The 22,241-nt window shown below is 40.8% G+C and overlaps 1 protein-coding gene across 2 annotated transcripts; it reads left to right on the top strand.

The window, feature by feature from the left end:
• The first annotated feature begins 291 nt into the window (after positions 1–291).
• LOC139838532 (uncharacterized) lies at positions 292–20,595 on the top strand. 2 transcript variants are annotated; one of them, XR_011755660.1, is made up of 3 exons: positions 292–1,302; positions 2,972–3,095; positions 16,496–20,595. XR_011755660.1 is itself a non-coding variant. In XM_071828300.1 (3 exons), exons 2-3 carry the CDS (start codon positions 3,164–3,166, stop codon positions 17,402–17,404), a joined length of 933 nt encoding a protein of 310 aa, XP_071684401.1. In that variant the 5' UTR covers positions 292–1,302; positions 2,972–3,163; the 3' UTR covers positions 17,405–20,595. The 2 variants fall into 2 exon arrangements, 1 of the variants encoding a protein (XP_071684401.1); XM_071828300.1 differs by having other exon boundaries at positions 2,972–3,187.
• Positions 20,596–22,241: the final 1,646 nt, after the last annotated feature.

Raw genomic sequence — 22,241 nt, 5'->3', positions numbered from 1 at the left:
TAGCATTAGCACCAACAACAGCACCCGTCAGCCACATCAGTACCACCGCCAGTACTAGCTAGCAGCTTGCTTCAACTCTCGTAGCTTCAAGCAGCTCGTGAATCACTCAAGCTAGCTTCTCGATCATGGCGCCGGCGTCCAAGGTCATGACCCACATCGTCCAAGACGGCGGCATTGCCTCCTACGCCGTTTACGCCGCCGCGCCGTCCGAGGCCTGGTGCGGCCAGCGGCATAGGAAGGCCGAGACGGACGGCGACGACGACGATGACGACTATGACTGCGCGCCTGCCGCCTGAAGAGTACCTCTCGAGCGTATGTGCTCGCCGGTGAAACGAATCTGGGATCTGCCCGCGAAGAGCTAGTATATATATACTCCGAATTGATCGCTGCTAGCTGCGTGCTGTGTATGCTTATTCAATCTACGTAGGTACGTATATGCGTGTGTTTACGGCTACTTATATGAATGTATCTCCCGTAGTTATATGAGGCAGTGAGCTGTGCCTTTTGTAATCGGAAAGCTTAGATATGGTGCCGCTTAATTAACCCCCACTGTGCTTGCTAAATTTTCCTAATTTAACTATGCCTAGTTATTACCTACTGTTATAGATACTGAGGTAGCTTTGTGCTTCTTCATCGACTTGGTGCAATAAAACTGATATCTTGTTCAGTACATCTTTACCTTGTTACTGTTACATGTATGTACTGCTCTGCTGATGATTTCATGCTCTCTGTGGTGCCATGTATTTTTGGTGCTCTCCTTGATTAAATTGCATCCAGGAAGAGTCAACAGGCTATCCAATTCCATGTTGCATTGATTTTTCTTAAAGCACAATACCTTTTCTTTACATATCTTTTCTTATAACAGAGAGTAGTAGGCTATTATCAAATCATTGTTTTTTCTTTCTTTGTGGAAGATACAATCTCCCAAACTTTAGTGTTTTAACACCAACTTGGTAGTAAGATTCTAGATATGATCGATGCCCTACTGTTGAAATTATTTGTTTATTCAGTTATATGTTTCCATGCTACGATTTGCACATGGCCGTATGCCACACGATGCCACTATCATACATCTGCCCACACTCATGCTTCTGTATGTCGACATTTGGATGTATATAGCTCCTATTATAATACTCATAATGAATCTTGCAGCATCGATTGTGTTGGTTATGTTCTGTACAGATGAAAGAGCGCCACAGGAAACACTGGGAGTAACCTATGAGGCGCGGTGAGGTGTTCTCTGTTACCACGAAGCTATAGTTTGTGACTCATCAATCCGCTTTGCTGGCCAACTATGCTTAGGTATGCCTATTTATGTAATGTACATGTACTCGAATATACACTGAAGTAGCCTTGTGATTTTAATCTGTTGCAATAAAATTGATTTCTTGTTCAGTCTAGTCTACCATTGCTAGCTCTGCATGTATGCATGCGCGTTGCTATTTTGGTTTATGAAATGGTTAGGTAAGCTAAGAAATAGGTCGATCATCTCATGCTCCTTTGTCACCATTTTGTGCGTCAATTATTAATTGCATAATTTGGACCAACGACAAGGAATCAACGGGTAGTCCCCAGCCAGTATCATGTAAAATCATGCTAATTAAATCAATTTAAGATGTGTTTTCTACATATATAGTAAGCTGGTTATTACATATTTGTGTTTTTTAAATTTAAAGATGTTAGATCCCGAATGACCAGCTTGCTATCTGTTCGTAATGTGTTACTTCGTCACATACTTTCTACATTTCTACTAGCTGACTTAATTACTTATATATTCTCAGTTACCTCGTTGTAATGCTATAATTTGTACATGTAGCATACCACATTTTCTATTTTTGCATGTCAATTACCTTAGTGGGATAATCTTTAAAACAATGATGGAGGTGAGCATCAGAGGGAAAATTGTGCATCATACATAATTCAGCAGCCAACTATATATCGGCAGCTAGATTTATCTTGTGCATATGGCATTAATTATCTCAGGTTAATTGTTTGTATGTTGCTCGAAAAAATTGTTAATTATATTTTCTATTAGATTCTACAATTGAGATGCTTGAGTACCACGAAAGCATTTTAAATTGTAGAACAAATTATAGCCTGAATAAGATTGTAAGAAGCTCGGTATTGTTGTTTATTAGGTAAATACCAAGGCTTTTATGGTTTTAATCTCAATATTAGTACCATGTTCTATTTTATTTGTATCTCCTTTTATGCACATTCAGAATTTCATGAAAGCTAATATGAAAAAATTATTTTGCAGTATTTCTTGGCCAATAGTTGGCCCCAAACATATTCTATTGATTTGAGACAGATAAAATTGTTGCAACCATTACGTCCATATTGACAAAATATTAGTGGAACTTTTGAACGTATCGATTAAGTGTATTCAGACGCTATTGTCACAGATATTTGTATGACAAAATTAGACCAATACATTATTATCAATGTCATGCAATACTATAGAGTTCCATAATGACTTGCATATCTTCCACTTTATCTCTTCTACTGATTTCTTTACGTTTGATTATATTAAAAAATTTAAGCAACACTTAACCATCGACATTTGTCTTGTACATAAAACCATGTGTTTTATTTCTCCACCCATCTCGTAACTGGTGCTTCCATGCATGGTCATTTTAATATAATCCGTTCCTTGGCCATGATGCCCTACAGCCCTAGCAGTATCTTGGACAATGCTACTGATTGAAAGTGCATAGTTGAACTAGCTGAATTCATGTCGTAAGCCCATAACTAGGACACTAGGTTAGGCTTGTAAATACTATTTGGTTAAGAATGGCCATGTCAGACCAGTGTACGTGTAGGTAGAGTGTAAATATTCCAAGCAGGAAAGAACCATGGCGTCAATTTGGAAAAAAAAAACTATCATCCTTGCAACGTCGAGTAACAGTGTCGCATGCCCGATGTACCTCGCAGCCCCTGAAAGCTGCTATCATATGTTCGTCCACTGCAGGTTCAGCGCAGAAGTGTGGCAGCATGCATGCCAGAGCTTGGATCGGCGGCAGAATTCCCTGTTCCCAGTACCCTCTTTGCGAGCATGGAGGACTAGCTGGTAGGTCGTGGGCTCGTGGCTGCAGGTGAGGAAACATGCGCCTAAAACACTTCGTCGTGATTTCGACACCGTGGTGCCTTGTCCACTGGGCGAATGTGGAAGGAAAGAAATTCCAAGGTATTCGATGGTGCCCAGCACTCAGGAGAGGAAGTGTTTGATCTGATGAGGGATGAAATCAGCGTCTGGCGTGCGGCCGGCCGTGTCACAGCAATCGCTTGGGTTCTAGCTAGGCTAGCTATGTGGCTTTCCTCTAGGAGTTCTCTCTGAAACTTCCTCTAGTTCTGCTGTTTTTGTGCTGATCTCAGTCATTTCTGAGACCCACCCTTCACTACGGGAGAGATGGAGTATGCCGACGGCCGCCAGCCGTCGGCACAGCCTAGAAGGCCGTCGGCACAGGCTGTGCCGACGGTAACCGTCGGCATAGCATCGTCGGCATAGTTCTGGTCGGGGACTGCCCGATCACCGTCGGCACAGACTGGCCGTCGGCATAGATTGTTGTGCCGACGGTAAAACCGTTGGCATAGTATTTCAAAATTTTCAATTTATTTTCGAAAAAATATTCAAAAACAATTTTGAAAAAAAAATTAATTTTTTTTTTCACTTTTCCTCTTCTACTTTTTTACTTGTTAATCTTTTACAATCAAACTTAGTACACTTAATCTTAGGTCAAATTGCACTTATGGTCAAACTTCCCAGTTGGTTACCCATCCTCACACTACTCCCGCTCCAGCACGCTTAACTTCTTGGTTCTCTTCGGATGAGCTTCCCTGAAAGAAATGACACCTTGATGTTAATATTACCATATCTATCATATTAACCCTTTGACCGTGATGTCACACCTCTATATTTTTAAATTCTTAACAATTATTTAAGTAAACAACAATGAATATATATAAATAATAATAATATAGAATTTGAAAAACAATTAAATGATTTTATTTTTTGTTTTTTATTTAATAAGGAATAATTAATATCAGTAAATGCGAATTTGGCAAATAATATGTCTAAATTGATCAGAAAAATGAGAGGAATACAAATATGACATTCATATAATCTTTTGAACCTACAAAGTTAACTTACCCAAAAATCATGAGCATTAGATCAAGTACCTCTAGTTTAAATTTGACTGACTTTATCGAAAATGAGGTGGGAAACGGCCTCGGCATGGCATAGTTTGCCGAAACAAGGTCATATTTGGCACGTGTGTGGGCCCTAGGATGGGAAGTAAGTCCCCGGACGCGCATTTCAAATCCGATCCACGGTCGGCCATCTTTTCATTTTTAGCGTGCTCAAACGGTTTTTATTTGTGAAGCAGCTACATGGGGCGCATTTTAGTATAAAGTGAAACCTCCATGCGATGATAGTAGACCACCTACGCACCACCTATCACATGACATGTGCACGCGTTAGCTTTTTGGGAACCCATGCGGCTTCCGTCGGTGTCCCGCCGTATCCGCTGGAAACTGACCGTATTTGAACTAGGGGTCAACTATCCGTCGCTCCAGAAATTCTGGAAAAATTGTTTTTAGTTCAACGACGCATCATTATATGTGCTAATTTTTGTCCGTTTAGTTTGTTCGTGAATGGGTGCACCCGCACGCCCGGTACGGCGATACCGCATGTCTCGGGGGTCCTGTTTTGGCCAGATGGCAATTTGAACGAAGTCAAAAAGTCCCACAGAGTCGCGTGACGTCATTTTATATGTTATAGTAACTATTCCGTCTGTTAAAACTGGGATACGGCAATTATTTTGAAAAATCCTTCACGAAAAGGGCTATCACATCCGGAGTTCTATGGATTTCAAGGGAAATGAGGTGGGAAACGGCCTCGGCATGGCATAGTTTGCCGAAACGAGATCATATTTGGCACGTGTGTGGGCCCTAGGATGGGAAGTAACACCCCAGACGCGCATTTCTAATCCGATCCACGGTCGGCCATCTTTTCATTTTTAGCGTGCCCAAACGGTTTTTATTTGTGAAGCAGCTACATGGGGCGTATTTTAGTATGAAGTGAAACCTCTGTGCGATGATAGTAGACCACCTACGCACCACCTATCAGATGACATGTGCACGCGTTAGCTTTTTGGGAACCCATGCGGCTTCCGGCGGTGTCCCGCCGTATCCGCTGGAAACTGACCGGATTTGAACTAGGGGTCAACTATCCGTCGCTCCAGAAATTCCGGAAAAATTGTTTTTAGTTCAATGACGCATCATTATATGTGCTATTTTTTGTCCGTTTAGTTTGTTCGTGAATGGGTGCACCCGCACGTCCGGTACGGCGATACCGCATGTCCCGGGGGTCCTGTTTTGGCCAGATGACAATTTGAACGAAGTCCAAAAATCCCACGGAGCCGCGTGACGTCATTTTTTATGTCATAGTAACTATTCCGTTTGTTAAAACTGGGATACGACAATTATTTTGAAAAACCCTTCACGAAAAGGGCTATCACGTCTGGAGTTCTATGGATTTTAGGGGAAATGAGGTGGAAAATGGCCTCGGCATGGCATAGTTTACCGAAACGAGATCATATTTGGCACGTGTGTGGACCCTAGGATGGGAAGCAAGTCCCCGGACGCGGATTTCTAATCCGACCCACGAGCGACAATTTTTTCATTTTTGGCGTGTGTGAAAGCCATGAAACCTCGAACATTATAGCTCATTTCTAAAAAGATTTGTTTAGGTATTTGAAATATTCCATTTTTTATATTTTTCTATGATAGATCTTGTTTTTCTGCAAAATTTGATATATTATACTTATTTTTCTCAATTAGAATGATTTGGTTATGCTTTTTTGAAGACTGTCGTGCAGAAATAGGAAAAAGCTATGCCGACGGTATAACCGTCTGCACAGGTCTGTAGTAAAAAAAAAGAAAAAAAATGTTGTGCCGACGGCCAGACTGGTCCTGTGCCGACGGCCAGAACTGTGCCGACGGTGACCGTCGGCACAACCGGCTTGTGCCGACGGCCATTTTAACGCCGACGGCCATCTTTGTCGCCACGGTCTGGATGCTTCTGTGCCGACGGCCCCGATATTTGGCCGTCGGCACACACGGCGGCCGTCGGCACATCTGTGCTCTCCCGTAGTGCTTGTTTGGCTTGCGTTTTTCCATGCTCTTGAGCTGGCATCCGTTCTTGGCATAGTTTTGACTGGAGTGTTTGCTTCTTCATCTTCCTTGAAGAGTCCTAGATCTGCTCCTCCCATAGCATTTACGATATCTTCTCTCCGCAGAGGTGCGAGGTCGACTAGTTTGGTGGTGACGTGTAGTTCTGAATCTGCTCCTCCCGTAGCAGCCACGGCGTCTTCTCTCCCATTAGTCTGTGTTTGTGCGGCTGACATCTATTGTTGTGTTCGTCGCGCCTTGGATGAGAGTGGGTCCTAGTTGTATTGGTTTTTGGCTTTTTTAATTAACCCTTACTCGAAAAAAAACTAGGCACCAAGTTTCTTCTTAATCAATGAAACAGACAAATTTTAACAATTATGAAGCGGAGGGAGGGAGTGTTGCTTTTCTCTAGTACATGTGTGTAATCTAAAAAAAAGAATGATGGATCTTACTATTAGATTTTGCATGGAAAACAGTTCTCACTAAATCCTTCTAAATCATATATATATATAGTTATAGCCTTGTGCTTTCATAGACCCTAGACCTCAAAACAGTGTAAACCTCTAAAGAGATATCCTGATATCGTTTATGAGAAAAGAAAACGTCAAACTTGTAGCAGAAAAGAGTCTTGTTTTATTAAAGAATGACAACTATGCTCTCTTAATGGTGCATCTACTTAGAAGATGAAGACTCAACATAAAAGTAAAAGAAAGGCGCTTCGCAGAGGGAAGCAAGGATTACTCATGTGCTAGAGATTTTTATTTTGAAAGCATGGAAACAATTGTGTCAACGGTAGTAATAATTCATATGGGTTATGTATAAATCTTCCTGTAAGTTGCAAGCCTCATGCATCGAATACTAATAGTGCCCGCACCTTGCCTAATTAGCTCGGATTTCCATGAATTATCATCGCATTATATATGTTTCAACCAAGTGTCACAAAGGGGTACCTCTATGCCACCTGTACAAAGGTCCAAGTAGACAAATCGCATTTGATTTCTCGATTTTGATAGATCTCAACTTAAAGACATCCATACCGGGACAACATAGAAAACAGATAATGGACTCCTCTTTTTAATGCTTTAAGCATTCAACAATAATAATATTTCTCATAAGAGATTTTGAGGATTTGAGTGTCCAAGCTGAAACTTCCACCATGATACATGGCTTTGGTTGGCGGCTCAATGTTCTTCTCTAACAATTTGCATACTCGGACCATTTCAACTCATGGAAATCTCCCTTACTTCAGACAAGACGAACATGCATAACAACTCACATGATATTCAACAAAGGTGTGTGATACGTCTCCAACGTACCTATAATTTCTGATGTTCCATGCTTGTTTTATGACAATACTTACATGTTTTGCTTGCACTTTATAATGTTTTTATGCATTTTCCGGAACTAACCTATTAACGAGATGCCGAAGGGCCAGTTGCTGTTTTCTGTTGTTTTTGGTTCCAGAAAGGCTGTTCGGGCAATATTCTCGGAATTCGACGAAACGAAGACCAAACATCATAATTCACCGAGACGGACCAGGACACCGAAGGGGAGTCAGAGGGGAGGCCTGGGGCCCCCACACCATAGGGCCGCGCGGGCCAGCCCTGATATGTCTCCGACGTATCGATAATTTCTTATGTTCCATGCCACATTATTGATGTTATCTACATGTTTTATGCACACTTTATGTCATATTCGTGCATTTTCTGGAACTAACCTATTAACAAGATGCCGAAGTGCCAGTTCCTGTTTTCTGCTGTTTTTGGTTTTAGAAATCCTAGTAACGAAATATTCTCAGAATCGGACGAAATCAACGCCCAAGTTCCTATTTTCACCGGAAGCATCCAGAACACCCGGGAAGGACCAGAGGGGGGGCACTGGGCCCCCAGACCATAGGCCGGCGCGGCCCAGGCCCTGGCCGCGCCGCCATATGGTGTGGTCGCCCCTTCGACCCTCTGACGCCGCCTCTTCGCCTATATAAAGTCCCTGGATCGAAAACCTTGATACGTTCGACGAAACCAGAGAAAACCTTCCAGAGCCGCCGCCACCGCGAAGCCAAGATCTGGGGGACAGGAATCTCTGTTCCGGCACGCCGCCGGAACGGGGAAGTGCCCCCGGAAGGCTTCTCCATCGACACCGCTGCCATCTCCACCGCCATCTTCATCACCGCTGCTGCTCCCATGAGGAGGGAGTAGTTCTCCATCGAGGCTCGGGGCTGTACCGGTAGCTATGTGGTTCATCTCTCTCCTATGTACTTCAATACAATAATCTCATGAGCTGCCCTACATGATTGAGATTCATATGATGATGCTTGTAATCTAGATGTCATTATGCTAGTCAAGTGAGTTTTACTTATGTGATCTCCGGAGACTCCTTGTCCCACGTGTGTAAAGGTGACAGTGTGTGCACCGTGTGGGTCTCTTAGGCTATATTTCACAGAATACTTATTCACTAATGAATGGCATAGTGAGGTGCTTATTTATATCTCTTTATGATTGCAATGTGTTTGTATCACAATTTATCTATGTGCTACTCTAGCAATGTTATTAAAGTAGTTCTATTCCTCCTGCACGATGTAATGGTGACAGTGTGTGCATCCGTGTTAGTACTTGGCGTAGGCTATGATTATGATCTCTTGTAGATTATGAAGTTAACTATTGCTATGATGGTATTGATGTGATCTATTCCTCCTACATATGCATGAAGGTGACAGTGTGCATGCTATGTTAGTACTTGGTTTAGTCTTTTGATCTATCTTACACTATAAGGTTACTTAAATATGAACAAATTGTGGAGCTTGTTAACTCCGGCATTGAGGGTTCGTGTAATCCTACGCAATGAGTTCATCATCCAACAAGAGTGTAGAGTATGCATTTATCTGTTCTGTTATGTGATCAATGTTGAGAGTGTCCACTAGTGAAAGTGTAATCCCTAGGCCTTGTTCCTAAATACTGCGTTACTACTGCTTGTTTACTGTTTTACTACGTTACTACTGCTGCAATACTACCACCATCAACTACACGCCAGCAAGCTATTTTCTGGCACCGTTGCTACTGCTCATATATATTCATACCACCTGTATTTCACTATCTCTTCGCCGAACTAGTGCACCTATTAGGTGTGTTGGGGACACAAGAGACTTCTTGCTTTGTGGTTGCAGGGTTGCATGAGAGGGATATCTTTGACCTCTTCCTCACTGAGTTCGATAAACCTTGGGTGATCCACTTAAGGGAAAACTTGCTGCTGTTCTACAAACCTCTGCTCTTGGAGGCCCAACACTGTCTACAGGAAAAGGAGGGGGAAGTAGACATCAAGCTATTTTCTGGCGCCGTTGCCGGGGAGGAAAGGTAAAAGGTACTCACACTCCGGACCTTGGCTACTAAGTTATTTTCCGGCGCATTGTAAGTACTCGAAGCTATTTCCTTTAGATCCTGCAATTGCATCTTTTTGTTTCTTGTTTACACTAGTTTGGCATAATGGACAAGAATGAGCTTCTTATTCTATTTCCTGATTTAAAACATGGATTGTTTGATGCGAAAATTAAAAAACCTAAGGAATCTTATTTGCATGCTGGTAGTAATATTAGTATGAACGCTTTGAACACCATTGTTGATAATAATATAGAAAGTTCTAAGCTTGGGGAAGCTGGTTTTCATGATCTTTTTAGTCCCCCAAGCATTGAGGAGAAAATTTTCTTTGATGATACTTTGCCTCCTATTTATGATGATTATAATGATAGTAGTCTTTTAGTACCACCTGTTATGGAGGATGAATTTGATTATGATTACAATATACCTCCTATATTTGATGATGAGAATAATAATGATAGCTACTTTGTTGAATTTGCTCCCACTACAACTAATAAAATTGATTATGCTTATGTGGAGAGTAATAATTTTATGCATGAGACTCATGATAAGAATGTTTCATTTGATAGTTATATTGTTGAGTTTGCTCATGACACTACTGAAAGTTATTATGAGAGAGGAAAATATGGTTGTAGAAATTTTCATGTTACTAAAACACCTCTCTATGTGCTGAAATTTTTGAAACTACACTTGTTTTATCTTCCTATGTTTGTTACTTTGCTCTTCATGAACTTGTTTATTTACAAGATTCCTATGCATAGGAAGCATGTTAGACTTAAATGTGTTTTGAATTTGCCTCTTGATGCTCTCTTTTGCTTCAAATACTATTTCTTGCGAGTGCATCATTAAAACTGCTGAGCCCATCTTAACGGCTATAAAGAAAGAACTTCTTGGGAGATAACCCATGTGTTATTTTGCTACAGTACTTTGTTTTATATTTGTGTCTTGGAAGTTGTTTACTACTGTAGCAACCTCTCCTTATCTTAGTTTTGTGTTTTGTTGTGCCAAGTGAAGCCTCTAATCGAAGGTTGATACTAGATTTGGATTTCTGCGCAGAAACAGATTTCTATCTGTCACGAATCTGGGCTGTTTTCGCTGTAGAAAAATCAGAAAAATATGCCAATTTACGTGCGTGTTCCTCAGATATGTACGCAACTTTCATTAGTTTTGAGTTTTCTGATCTGAGCAACGGAAGTATTTATTAAAAATTCGTCTTTACGGACTGTTCTGTTTTGACAGATTCTGCCTTTTATTTCGCATTGCTTCTTTCGCTGTGTTGGGTGGATTTCTTTGTTCCATTACCTTCCAGTAGCTTTGAGCAATGTCCAGAAGTGTTAAGAATGATTGTGTCACCTCTGAACATGTGAGTTTTTGATTATGTACTAACCCCTCTAATGAAGTTTATGAGAAGTTTGGTGTGAAGGAAGTTTTCAAGGGTCAAGAGAGGAGGATGATATACTATGATCAAGAAGAGTGAAAGCTCTAAGCTTGGGGATGCCCCGGTGGTTCACCCCTGCATATATCAAGAAGACTCAAGCGTCTAAGCTTGGGGATGCCCAAGGCATCCCCTTCTTCATCGACAACATTATCAGGTTCCTCCCCTGAAACTATATTTTTATTCCATCACATCTTATGTGCTTTGCTTGGAGCGTCGGTTTGTTTTTGTTTTTTGTTTTGTTTGAATAAAATGGATCCTAGCATTCACTTTATGGGAGAGACACACGCTCCGCTGTAGCATATGGACAAGTATGTCCTTAGTTTCTACTCATAGTATTCATGGCGAAGTTTCTCCTTCGTTAAATTGTTATATGGTTGGAATTGGAAAATGATACATGTAGTAATTGCTATAAATGTCATGGGTAATGTGATACTTGGCAATTGTTGTGCTCATGTTTAAGCTCTTGCATCATATACTTTGCACCCATTAATGAAGAAATACATAGAGCTTGCTAAAATTTGGTTTGCATAATTGGTCTCTCTAAGGTCTAGATAATTTCTAGTATTGAGTTTGAACAACAAGGAAGACGGTGTAGATTCTTATAATGTTTACAATATGTCTTTTATGTGAGTTTTGCTGCACCGGTTCATCCTTGTGTTTGTTTCAAACAACCTTGCTAGCCTAAGCCTTGTATCGAGAGGGAATACTTCTCATGCATCCAAATACTTGAGCCAACCACTATGCCATTTGTGTCCACCATACCTACCTACTACATGGTATTTCTCCGCCATTCCAAAGTAAATTGCTTGAGTGCTACCTTTAAACAATTCAAAATTTATCACCTCTGATTTGTGTCAATGTTTTATAGCTCATGAGGAAGTATGTGGTGTTTATCTTTCAATCTTGTTGGGCAACTTTCACCAATGGACTAGTGGCTTCATCCGCTTATCCAATAATTTTGCAAAAAGAGCTGGCAATGGGATTCCCAATCCCAAATTAATTAACAAAAATAGACACTCCTCCATGGTATGTGATTGTTGGACGGCACCCGAAGGATTCGGTTAGCCATGGCTTGTGTAAGCAAAGGTTGGGAGGAGTGTCATCATAATAAAACTAAAATAAAAAGGCACTCCTTCATGGTATGAGATTGTTGGCAGGCACCCGAGGATTCGGTTAGCCATGGTTTGTGAAAGAAAGGTAGGAAGGAGTGCCATCCAAAAATAAAATAAAATGGGAGCCGCTCTTTGAAGGTTTGTCTGGCAAGGGGGTTAGAGTACCCGCTACCATTCGTTGACAACAACATACACCTCTCAAAACTTTATTTTTATGCTCTCTTTATGTTTTCAAAATCAAAGCTCTAGCACAAATATAGCAATCGATGCTTTCCTCTTTGAAGGACCATTCTTTTACTTTTATGTTGAGTCAGTTCACCTATCTCTCTCCACCTCAAGAAGCAAACATTTGTGTGAACCGTGCATTGATTCTTACATACTTGCTTATTGCACTTGTTATATTACTTTGCATTGACAACTATCCATGAGATATACATGTTACAAGTTGAAAGCAACCGCTGAAACTTCATCTTCCTTTATGTTGCTTCAATACCTCTACTTTGAATTATTGCTTTATGAGTTAACTCTTATGCAAGACTTATTGATGCTTGTCTTTAAGTACTATTCATGAAAAGTCTTTGCTATATGATTCACTTGTTTACTCATGTCATATACATTGTTTTGATCGCTGCATTCACTACATATGCTTTACAAATAGTATGATCAAGGTTATGATGGCATGTCACTCCAAAAATTATCTGTGTTATCGTTTTACCTGCGCGGGACGAGCAGAACTAAGCTTGGGGATGCTGATACGTCTCCGACGTATCGATAATTTCTTATGTTCCATGCCACATTATTGATGTTATCTACATGTTTTATGCACACTTTATGTCATATTCGTGCATTTTCTGGAACTAACCTATTAACAAGATGCCGAAGTGCCAGTTCCTGTTTTCTGCTGTTTTTGGTTTCAGAAATCCTAGTAACGAAATATTCTCGGAATCGGACGAAATCAACGCCCAAGTTCCTATTTTCACCGGAAGCATCCAGAACACCCGGGAAGGACCAGAGGGGGGGCACTGGGCCCCCAGACCATAGGCCGGCGCGGCCCAGGCCCTGGCCGTGCCGCCATATGGTGTGGTCGCCCCTTCGACCCTCTGACGCCGCCTCTTCGCCTATATAAAGCCCCTGGATCAAAAACCCTGATACGTTCGACGAAACCAGAGAAAACCTTCCAGAGCCGCCGCCACCGTGAAGCCAAGATCTGGGGGACAGGAATCTCTGTTCCGGCACGCCGCCGGAACGGGGAAGTGCCCCCGGAAGGCTTCTCCATCGACACCGCTGCCATCTCCACCGCCATCTTCATCACTGCTGCTGCTCCCATGAGGAGGGAGTAGTTCTCCATCGAGGCTCGGGGCTGTACCGGTAGCTATGTGGTTCATCTCTCTCCTATGTACTTCAATACAATAATCTCATGAGCTGCCCTACATGATTGAGATTCATATGATGATGCTTGTAATCTAGATGTCATTATGCTAGTCAAGTGAGTTTTACTTATGTGATCTCCGGAGACTCCTTGTCCCACGTGTGTAAAGGTGACAGTGTGTGCACCGTGTGGGTCTCTTAGGCTATATTTCACAGAATACTTATTCACTAATGAATGGCATAGTGAGGTGCTTATTTATATCTCTTTATGATTGCAATGTGTTTGTATCACAATTTATCTATGTGCTACTCTAGCAATGTTATTAAAGTAGTTCTATTCCTCCTGCATGATGTAATGGTGACAGTGTGTGCATCCGTGTTAGTACTTGGCGTAGGCTATGATTATGATCTCTTGTAGATTATGAAGTTAACTATTGCTATGATGGTATTGATGTGATCTATTCCTCCTACATATGCATGAAGGTGACAGTGTGCATGCTATGTTAGTACTTGGTTTAGTCTTTTGATCTATCTTACACTATAAGGTTACTTAAATATGAACAAATTGTGGAGCTTGTTAACTCCGGCATTGAGGGTTCGTGTAATCCTACGCAATGAGTTCATCATCCAACAAGAGTGTAGAGTATGCATTTATCTGTTCTGTTATGTGATCAATGTTGAGAGTGTCCACTAGTGAAAGTGTAATCCCTAGGCCTTGTTCCTAAATACTGCGTTACTACTGCTTGTTTACTGTTTTACTTGGTTACATTATCGCTGCAATACTACCACCATCAACTACACGCCAGCAAGCTATTTTCTGGCACCGTTGCTACTGCTCATATATATTCATACCACCTGTATTTCACTATCTCTTCGCCGAACTAGTGCACCTATTAGGTGTGTTGGGGACACAAGAGACTTCTTGCTTTGTGGTTGCAGGGTTGCATGAGAGGGATATCTTTGACCTCTTCCTCCCTGAGTTCGATAAACCTTGGGTGATCCACTTAAGGGAAAACTTGCTGCTGTTCTACAAACCTCTGCTCTTGGAGGCCCAACACTGTCTACAGGAAAAGGAGGGGGAAGTAGACATCAAGCCCCTGGCCGCGCCGGCCTATGCGGAGGGCACCCTGTTGCCCCTCCTGCGCCGCCTCTTCGCCTATATAAGCCCTTTCGACCTAAAAACGCAATACCGATTGACGAAACTCCAGAAAGACTCCAGGGGCGCCGCCACCATCGCGAAACTCCAATTCGGGGGACAGAAGTCTCTGTTCTGGCACCCTGCCGGGACGGGGAAGTGCCCCCGGAAGCCATCTCCATCGACGCCACCGCCTCCATCATGCTCCGTGAGTAGTTCCCCCATGGACTACGGGTTCTAGCTGTAGCTAGTTGGTATTCTCTCCCCCATGTACTTCAATGCAATGATCTCATGAGCTGCCTTACATGATTGAGATTCATCTGATGTAATCGGTGTTGTGTTTGTTGGGATCCGATGGATGATACATTATGATTAGTCTATCTATAAAGTTTGTGAAGTTATTGTTGCTGCAATCTTGTTGTGTTTAATGCTTGTCACTAGGGCCCGAGTGGCATGATCTTAGATTTAAGCTCTATACTTATTGCTTAGATTGTATCTACAAGTTGTATGCACATGTCTATGTCCGGAACCAAAGGCCCCAAAGTGACAGAAATTGGGACAACTGGAGGGAAAGGCTTAGATATGAGGATCACATGTTTTCACGGAGTGTTAATGCTTTGCTCCGGTGCTCTATTAAAAGGAGTGCCTTAATATCCAGTAGATTCCCTAGAGGCCCGGCTGCCACCGGCTGGTAGGACAAAAGATGTTGTACAAGTTTCTCATTGCGAGCACGTATGACTATATATGGGAAACATGCCTACATGATTAATAGACTTGATGTTCTGTCTTAATGCTATTTCAATCCTATCAATTGCCCAACTGTAATTTGTTCACCCAACACTTGTTATTGGAGAGTTACCACTAGTGATAGCTGGGAACCCCGGTCCATCTTTCATCATCATATACTCGTTCTACATGACATTGGAAGTAGTATCAACTATTTTCTGGTGCCATTGCTCTCATATTACTGCTACTGCTGATGTGTTACTGTTACTACTGCTCTCATATTACTGCTGCTTTCACATCACCCCTGTTACTAGTGCTTTTCCAGGTGCAGCTGAATTGACAACTCAGTTGTTAAGGCTTATAAGTATTCTTTACCTCCCCTTGTGTCGAATCAATAAATTGGGTTTTACTTCCCTCGAAGACTGTTGCGATCCCCTATACTTGTGGGTCATCAAGACTGTTTTCTGGCGCCGTTGCCGGGGAGGCATAGCTCTACTCATAAGTTCACCTGGGGAGTACACTCCACCTCTCTCTCTGTTTTATTTTATTTTGTTTTGCTTAGTTTACTTTTGCCTAGTTTGTTTGTGCTTAGTTTATCTCTGTCTAGTTTTATTTTGCTTAGTTTACTTTTGTCTAGTTTGTTTTTGTCTAGTTTTATTTTCCCTATATACCCAAAAATCCATAAAAATTTGAAAAACCTAAAAATTAAACTGTTGTTATGGGAGAACCTACAACCTATTTGGAGCTTATAGCATTATATAATAATTATAGAGAATCAAGAACGGGAAAAGTTATGAGTGCTGTGATAGAAAAATTGAATACAATTGCTAAAATCTTGCTTAAACGCCATGATATAATCTGTTGCTCTAAGGAGGATACTAAACATCTGAAATTTCAATGTGGCTTTAGTGAAGAAGTTTTAATTAAGAACTATAATTGGAATAACTATATTCATTTCGGGTTCGAAGAGGTAGAACAATTTGTCATATTTATGGGAGCCTCTGAGATAGAATCCTTCATTGTTAAAAATTATGAAACTTGCGTTGTTTGTAAGGACCTTAAAGATTATGTCTCTTCTATCCTTAATTTTTGCATAGAAAGCTACAGTGATAATCCTTATATCATTGATTATAATGAGAGACTCATTAATGCACAAGAATGCACTCACAATTTGCAGGAACCTGTGGAAGAAGAAATTGATGAACCTGAGAGCTCATTGGAGGAAAAAGAGGAGGAAATTGATGAACCTGAAAGCTCATTGGATGAAAAAGAAGAGGAGAGTGATGAACAAAAGGAGGAAGAATGGATTAGCTACCCATGTCAACCTTCTAATGAGAGTAACTCTTTATCTCTTACACTATTTGATTGTCCTCCATGCTTACCGAAAGAGGATGAATGTTATGTTCCTGTTGATTCTCTTGAAATATTCCCTATGAGTAAAACTTGTGAGAATAATTATGCTACTGTTATTCATGATAATCCATGCTACTTTGATAAATCTTATGATAATGCTTTGTTTGTGCCTGATGTCGAAATGCATGGTACTAAAGAGTTTTGCTTGGCAAATGTTTATGATAAATCTCTAGATGATGGTCCTATGTTACTTGATAATATTAATTGTACTACTAATGAAAATGGGATTGGAGAGGTCTTGACTTTATCTAGGAGTCCCATATCTCTTGAGATTGATCAATCATCTTGTTATATTATTGATAAAAGTGGGTTTGAAAGTTTTAATCCCGCTATTTTTGAGCTTGATAAAATTTATATGTTTATGGATCATGAGAAACATGCTTTATGTGATAGTTATATTGTTGAGTTTGTTCATGAAGCTACTGAAAATTATTATGAGAGAGGGAAACATGGTTATATGCATCTTAATAATGTTAAGTTTCCCCTCTTTATGTTGAGAATTGTGAAGTTACTCTTGTTTTATCTTGCTACGCTTGTCACTTTGTTCTTCATGAATTTATTTGTGTGCAAGATTCCTTTTCATAGGAAGTGGGTTAGACTTAAATGTGTTTTGAATTTGCTTTTTGATACTCTCTTTTGCTTCAATTCTTATTCCTTACGAGTGCATCATTAAAATTGCTGAGCCCATCTTAATGGCTATAAAGAAAGCACTTCTTGGGAGATAACCCATGTCTTTATTTTGCTACTGTTTTGTTGTGTCTTGGAAGTTGTTACTACTGTAGCAACCTCTCCTTATCTTTATTTTATTGCATTGTTGTGCCAAGTAAAGTCTCTAATAGAAGGTTGATACTAGATTTGGATTTCTGCGCAGAAACAGATTTCTATCTGTCACGAATCTGGGCAGGGTTCTCTGTAGGTAACTCAGAAAAATCTGCAAATTTACGTGCGTGTTCCTCAGATATGTACGCAACTTTCATTAGTTTTGAGTTTTCTGATTTGAGCAATGGAAGTACCTTTTAAAAATTCATGTTTACTGGATGTTCTGTTTTGACAGATTCTGTCTCTGTTTTTTGCATTGTCTCTTGTGGACTTTAAGTGAGGCTTTCTAGACGTGGAGAGCTGTAGCTAATGTTTTATTGAGTTCTTGCAATGTGTCACTACAGGACTAAAGTGGATTAAAGTTTTTTTTGAGTACTAACCCCTCTAATGAAGTTTATGAGAAGTTTGGTGTGAAGGAAGTTTTCAAGGGTCAAGAGAGGAGGATGATATATGATCAAGAAGAGTGAAAAGTCTAAGCTTGGGGATGCCCCCGTGGTTCATCCCTGCATATTTCAAGAAGACTCAAGCGTCTAAGCTTGGGGATGCCCAAGGCATCCCCTTCTTCATCAACTTATCAGGTTCTTCTATTGAAACTATATTTTTATTCGGTCACATCTTATGTGCTTTACTTGGAGCATCTGTTTGTTTTTATTTTGTTTGTGTTTGAATAAATTTGGATCCTAGCAATCCTTGTGTGGGAGAGAGACATGCTCCGCTTTTTCATATGAACACTGGTATTCTTAGCTTTATTTTAATGTTCATGGTGGAGTTGAAAACTGCTGCATTTATCGATATTTGGTTGGAAACAGAAAGTGCTTCATAATGTCTTGGATAATTTGATACTTGGCAATTGTTTTGAGCTCTCAAGTAGGTCATGCTCTTGCATCTTGTAGTTTAAACCTATTAGTGGAGAACTACCGTAGAGCTTGTTGAAATTGGTTTGCATGATTGGTCTCTCTAAGGTCTAGATATTTTCTGGTAAAAGTGTTTGAGCAACAAGGAAGACAGTGTAGAGTCTTATAATGCTTGCAATATGTTCTTATATAAGTTTTGCTGTACCGGTTCATACTTGTGTTTGCTTCAAACAACCTTGCTAGCCAAAGCCTTGTACTGAGAGGAAATGCTTCTCGTGCATCCAAAACCTTGAGCCAAAACCTATGCCATTTGTGTCCACCATACCTACCTACTACATGGTATTTCTCCGCCATTCCAAAGTAAATTGCTTGAGTGCTACCTTTAAACAATTCAAAATTTATCACCTCTGATTTGTGTCAATGTTTAATAGCTCATGAGGAAGTATGTGGTGTTTATCTTTCAATCTTGTTGGGCAACTTTCACCAATGGACTAGTGGCTTCATCCGCTTATCCAATAACTTTGCAAAAAGAGCTGGCAATGGGATTCCCAGTCCCAAATTAATTAACAAAAATAGACACTCCTCCATGGTATGTGATTGTTGGATGGCACCCGAAGGATTCGGTTAGCCATGGCTTGAGAAAGCAAAGGTGGGGAGGAGTGTCATCATAATAAAACTAAAATAAAAAGGCACTCCTTCATGGTATGAGATTGTTGGCAGGCACCCGAGGATTCGGTTAGCCATGGTTTGTGAAATAAAGGTTGGAAGGAGTGCCACACAAAAATAAAAATAAAATGGGAGCCGCTCTTTGAAGGTTTGTCTGGCAAGGGGGTTAGAGTGCCCACTACCATTCGTTGACAACAACAAACACCTCTCAAAACTTTACTTTTATGCTCTCTTTATGTTTTCAAAACCAAAGCTCTAGCACAAATATAGCAATCAATGCTTCCCTCTGCGAAGGGCCATTCTTTTACTTTATGTTGAGTCAGTTTACCTACTTCCTTCCATCTTAGAAGCAAACACTTGTGTCAACTGTGCATTGATTCTTACATACTTGCTTATTTGCACTTATTATATTACTTTATGTTGACAATTATCCATGAGATATGCATGTTGAAAGTTGAAAGCAACTGCTGAAACTTAAATCTTCCTTTGTGTTGCTTCGATGCCTTTACTTTGAATGTATTGCTTTATGAGTTAACTCTTATGCAAGATTTTTGATGCTTGTCTTGAAAGTACTATTCATGAAAAGTTTTGCTATATGTTATCTATTTGTTAGCAACTATAGATCATTGCCTTGAGTCACTGAATTCATCTCATATGCTTTATAATAGTATGATCAAGATTATGTAAGTAGCATGTCACTACAGAAATTACTTTTTTTTATCGTTTACCTACTCGAGGGCGAGCAGGAACTAAGCTTGGGGATGCTTGATACGTCTCCAACGTACCTATAATTTCTGATGTTCCATGCTTGTTTTATGACAATACTTACATGTTTTGCTTGCACTTTATAATGTTTTTATGCATTTTCCGGAACTAACCTATTAACGAGATGCCGAAGGGCCAGTTGCTGTTTTCTGTTGTTTTTGGTTCCAGAAAGGCTGTTCGGGCAATATTCTCGGAATTCGACGAAACGAAGACCAAACATCATAATTCACCGAGACGGACCAGGACACCGAAGGGGAGTCAGAGGGGAGGCCTGGGGCCCCCACACCATAGGGCCGCGCGGGCCAGCCCCTGGCCGCGCCGGCCTATGGGGAGGGCACCCTGTTGCCCCTCCTGCGCCGCCTCTTCGCCTATATAAGCCCTTTCGACCTAAAAACGCAATACCGATTGACGAAACTCCAGAAAGACTCCAGGGGCGCCGCCACCATCGCGAAACTCCAATTCGGGGGACAGAAGTCTCTGTTCTGGCACCCTGCCGGGACGGGGAAGTGCCCCCGGAAGCCATCTCCATCGACGCCACCGCCTCCATCATGCTCCGTGAGTAGTTCCCCCATGGACTACGGGTTCTAGCTGTAGCTAGTTGGTATTCTCTCCCCCATGTACTTCAATGCAATGATCTCATGAGCTGCCTTACATGATTGAGATTCATCTGATGTAATCGGTGTTGTGTTTGTTGGGATCCGATGGATGATACATTATGATTAGTCTATCTATAAAGTTTGTGAAGTTATTGTTGCTGCAATCTTGTTGTGTTTAATGCTTGTCACTAGGGCCCGAGTGGCATGATCTTAGATTTAAGCTCTATACTTATTGCTTAGATTGTATCTACAAGTTGTATGCACATGTCTATGTCCGGAACCAAAGGCTCCAAAGTGACAGAAATTGGGACAACTGGAGGGAAAGGCTTAGATATGAGGATCACATGTTTTCACGGAGTGTTAATGCTTTGCTCCGGTGCTCTATTAAAAGGAGTGCCTTAATATCCAGTAGATTCCCTAGAGGCCCGGCTGCCACCGGCTGGTAGGACAAAAGATGTTGTACAAGTTTCTCATTGCGAGCACGTATGACTATATATGGGAAACATGCCTACATGATTAATAGACTTGATGTTCTGTCTTAATGCTATTTCAATCCTATCAATTGCCCAACTGTAATTTGTTCACCCAACACTTGTTATTGGAGAGTTACCACTAGTGATAGCTGGGAACCCCGGTCCATCTTTCATCATCATATACTCGTTCTACATGACATTGTAAGTAGTATCAACTATTTTCTGGTGCCATTGCTCGCATATTACTGCTACTGCTGCTGTATTACTGTTACTATTGCTCTCATATTACTGCTGCTTTCACATCACCCCTGTTACTAGTGCTTTTCCAGGTGCAGCTGAATTGACAACTCAGTTGTTAAGGCTTATAAGTATTCTTTACCTCCCCTTGTGTCGAATCAATAAATTGGGTTTTACTTCCCTCGAAGACTGTTGCGATCCCCTATACTTGTGGGTCATCAGTGTGACAGGTTGATGGCGTCCCTAGATAACATGGTTACCGCTCAACAAGCAACTTATAAGAACTGAGATACATAAGTGACATATTCCTTACCACAATAGTTTTTAGGATACTTTCCCATGAGCTATATATTGCAAAAACAAGGAATAAATTTTTGAAAGGTTTTAAAGGTAGCACACAAGCAATTTACTTTGGAGTGGCGATAAAATACCACATATAGGTAGATATGGTGGACACGATTGGCATTTTGGTTTATGGGAGTTGGATGCACGAGTAGAGCTCATACTCAGTACAAATGAAGGCTAGCAAAAGAAAGGGGCGACCGACTAAGAGAGCAATAATGGCCATAATCATGCATAGCTACAAAACTTATTAATCAAAGCATATGGTGATATTAAAAATCAAAAACTAAATGATCATCAAGTCAACTCAATTGAAACATCAAAGGAGATCTTTCATTTGCATCACTATTAATATGAGACTTCTTACTCGTATCCAACACCAATTAACTTATTTGAAACAACTCTCGTAGATAATATTCAGTAGATATCAGAGAGATAAATTCACTTACATATAGAAAACCAACAAGATCTGAACATAATATGAATGAAAAACTAGAGCTTAAACGCAGTACTCGCAAAAATAGAACGCTCGTTGAACATATGAGTGAAAACTAGAGCGTTCATGCAATTAAAGCGGAGCGTGTCTCTCTCCAAAACACATATGATGGGTCCAACTTTATTGAACAACAAACAAAACAAAACAAAATACACACAAAAAAATACACTCCAAGAATAACACATAATGCATGAAGCAATAAAAATACAGCGCACTGAAAAATGACCTGGTGCTTTTTACTGATGAAGAGGGGGTGCCCCGG

The sequence above is a fragment of the Lolium perenne genome, chromosome 3 (genome assembly GCF_019359855.2).
Source record: "Lolium perenne isolate Kyuss_39 chromosome 3, Kyuss_2.0, whole genome shotgun sequence".
Taxonomy (NCBI): domain Eukaryota; kingdom Viridiplantae; phylum Streptophyta; class Magnoliopsida; order Poales; family Poaceae; genus Lolium; species Lolium perenne.
Note: the sequence above shows the minus strand (reverse complement) of the source record. Positions and strands in the feature narration are given on the sequence as shown.